A 2,699-nucleotide genomic window follows, 5' to 3' on the forward strand; every position below is an offset into this window, starting at 1 on the left:
AGTCAAAGTCAACTTTATTGTCGAACTTTCAGTTTGTGTGCACAGACAGAGAGATCGAAATACCGTTTCCCACAATCCCGAATACAAAAACCAATATATTTAAAATTATGTATGCAAATATGTATATACCTATATACACAAGCAAAAGACACATTTATACATATGCACGCATTAAAAGGTGGGGTAGGTAAGTTTGAGAAACCGGCTCGAGATACACTTTTTGTTAGATTCCATGGAATGCTCTTAACATCCCGATAGCAATGAATATCTGAAGTGCTTTGACACAAAATCCATTAAAATATATCATCTGTGGAAGCCGTGGCGCTGTAAAAAGCACGACCAATCATCTGAGCCGGCCCGGCTAAAGTAACTGGATGGCCTACCTGCCTGTCAGCCTTCCATCTGTGCACAAACTTATCTCGTGCCCTCATTGATCATGTGTGCCTTCGTGTGTGCTGGAGGAGGGGCTCTGTAAGGAAGTGGCAGATTTTTTCCGGTTGTGTATTTTCAAATTCTAGCCAGCTGGTTTCTCCAAAATGACCTACCCCACCTTTAATAGTGAAATTGGACAAATGGCATATGTTTTGTTTCACTATTTTAGTCTTAATTCAAGTGAAAAGTAAGCAATGGACTAATTATAAAGGTTTGGTTAAAGTAACAAATGTTTTACTTATCCACTTCATTGCCCAGTTTAAAACATTTAACAGAATAAAGGGATCACATTTGATCAGTTACATTACTTTGAAGTATGTGAAATAGTGATATATAACTTTTAAAGTAACCTTTCCAACATGTAATAGCAACACATACTGTAAGGATAAATAGTTAGTCTCCTGGCTCAAAGTTGGTCTTTCTCAGGTCAGATATTTTGCATTATTCCCATGTCTTATTACTTTCCAGGTTAACTATAAAATGGACTATGAGACTTCAGTGAAGGGAAGCGGCTGGATTCCCATTGGTTCTGTGGACGTGGAAAGAGCTAAGGTGGCAGGAGCAGCGATCAATGAGTCAAAGTACCGCCAGAACCCGGACACCTTCAAGTTCTCCAGTCTCAGCGACTCCATGAACATGATGCTGGCCAAGTCCAACACCAAGATCATGAACATGGTGAGAAGGAGCAAAAACAATAACTTCTTGTCTTGCTAGAAAGCAAATCACATGGTTTCAGTCTTTCCATTCCCTTTAATAACAGACAAACCGATGTCTTTGTTGTCTTTTTGCAGAAAGAGTATAAGGCCAGTGGAGAGAAGTTTGTGCACACTTACCATCTCCCTGCTGACGTCCCTGAACTGATGCAAGCCAGATACAATGCTGTCAACATCAGCAAGGTGACTCGCACATTCTTATTTAGTATTTTCCAGCATTTGTGCATGTGTAAAATATATCTAGAAATGACTTTTTTATCCTGTGATATAACACTTCATTCATTCATTTATTTAGAATTGCTACACCCATGCTCATCGCCAAGATCTGCTCAAAGGACATCACGTGAAGCAAGATGCCATTTCCGTTATTGCAGCAAAACAGTCCACTAAAATCGCCAGTGATGTAAGTAGCATGCCGATAATGAAACGTCTGAATCGTTACCGAATCCGATAATGCTTTTCGTACCTAACGGTCGTCTTTTTGTTTTACAGTACAAGTACAAGCTGGCTTATGAGAAGGCAAAGGGCCACCATGTTGGTTTCCGCAGCATCGAGGACGATCCCCTGCTGGTCCACTACATGAAGGTGGCTAAGATGCAGAGTGAGAAGAACTACAAGAAGGACTACCACAAGGCCAAGCTGAAGTATCACTCCCCAGTGGACATGATGAGTTTGACCCAGGCCAAGCATGCTTCAAAGGTTCAGACCTTCACCGGATACAGGAAGATCCCTAACGGCTACTTGCTCCTGCCCGACAACTTGAACGTGCAGCGCTGCCGCAACATGATGGAGATTCAGAGTGATGTATGTTCTCACTTTTTACGCATACTGTATGTAGATGTCCAAGTCTTTGAAAAACACTTAAACGCAGCATGCATCTGTGTGACGCTGGAAACAGAAAAGCAATAAGCGAATTCAAGTCAAAGTCAACTTTATTGTCGAACTTTCAGTTTGTGTGCACAGACAGAGAGATCGAAATACCGTTTCCCACAATCCCGAATACAAAAACCAATATATTTAAAAATATGTATGCAAATATGTATATACCTATATACACAAGCAAAAGACACATTTATACATATGCACACATTAAAGGTAGGGTAGGTAAGTTTGAGAAACCGGCTTGAGATACACTTGTTGTTAGATTCCATGGAATGCTCTTAACATCCCGATAGCAATGAATATCTGAAGTGCTTTGACACAAAATCCATTAAAATATATCATCTGTGGAAGCCGTGGCGCTGTAAAAAGCACGACCAATCATCTGAGCCGGCCCGGCTAAAGTAACTGGATGGCCTACCTGCCTGTCAGCCTTCCATCTGTGCACAAACTTACCTCGTGCCCTCATTGGTCATGTGTGCGTTCGTGTGTGTTAGAGGAGGGGCTCTGAAAGGAAGTGGCAGATTTTGTCCGGTTGTGTATTTTCAAATTCTAGCCAGCTGGTTTCTCCAAAATGACCTACCCACCTTAAAGTGAAATTGGACTGTGGTATATGTTTTGTTTCTCTATTCTAGTCTTAATTCAAGTGAAAAGTAAGCAATGGACTAATTATAA

General features: G+C 41.0%; 1 protein-coding gene across 1 annotated transcript; it reads left to right on the forward strand.

Annotated features, from left to right (window-relative positions):
* The first annotated feature begins 906 nt into the window (after window positions 1-906).
* On the forward strand, window positions 907-2,054 carry LOC104959050 (nebulin-like). The gene is made up of 4 exons (XM_010786902.1): window positions 907-1,107; window positions 1,224-1,328; window positions 1,441-1,548; window positions 1,638-2,054. The coding sequence occupies exons 1-4, from the start codon at window positions 913-915 to the stop codon at window positions 2,052-2,054; spliced, it is 825 nt and encodes a 274-aa protein (XP_010785204.1). The 5' UTR covers window positions 907-912.
* The last annotated feature ends 645 nt before the right edge of the window (window positions 2,055-2,699 follow it).

Source organism: Notothenia coriiceps, unplaced genomic scaffold (assembly GCF_000735185.1).
Source record: "Notothenia coriiceps isolate Sejong01 unplaced genomic scaffold, NC01 NC01_scaffold00029783, whole genome shotgun sequence".
In the NCBI taxonomy this organism is placed as follows: domain Eukaryota; kingdom Metazoa; phylum Chordata; class Actinopteri; order Perciformes; family Nototheniidae; genus Notothenia; species Notothenia coriiceps.

Bases quoted from the DNA above. Each gene is read 5' to 3' on its own strand.
- LOC104959050 (XM_010786902.1), top strand. From the start codon at position 913: ATGGACTATGAGACTTCAGTGAAGGGAAGCGGCTGGATTCCCATTGGT. The intron at 1,329-1,440 runs GTGACTCGCACA...TCATTTATTTAG, and splicing joins ATGCTGTCAACATCAGCAAG to AATTGCTACACCCATGCTCA. The intron at 1,549-1,637 runs GTAAGTAGCATG...TTTGTTTTACAG, and splicing joins CCACTAAAATCGCCAGTGAT to TACAAGTACAAGCTGGCTTA.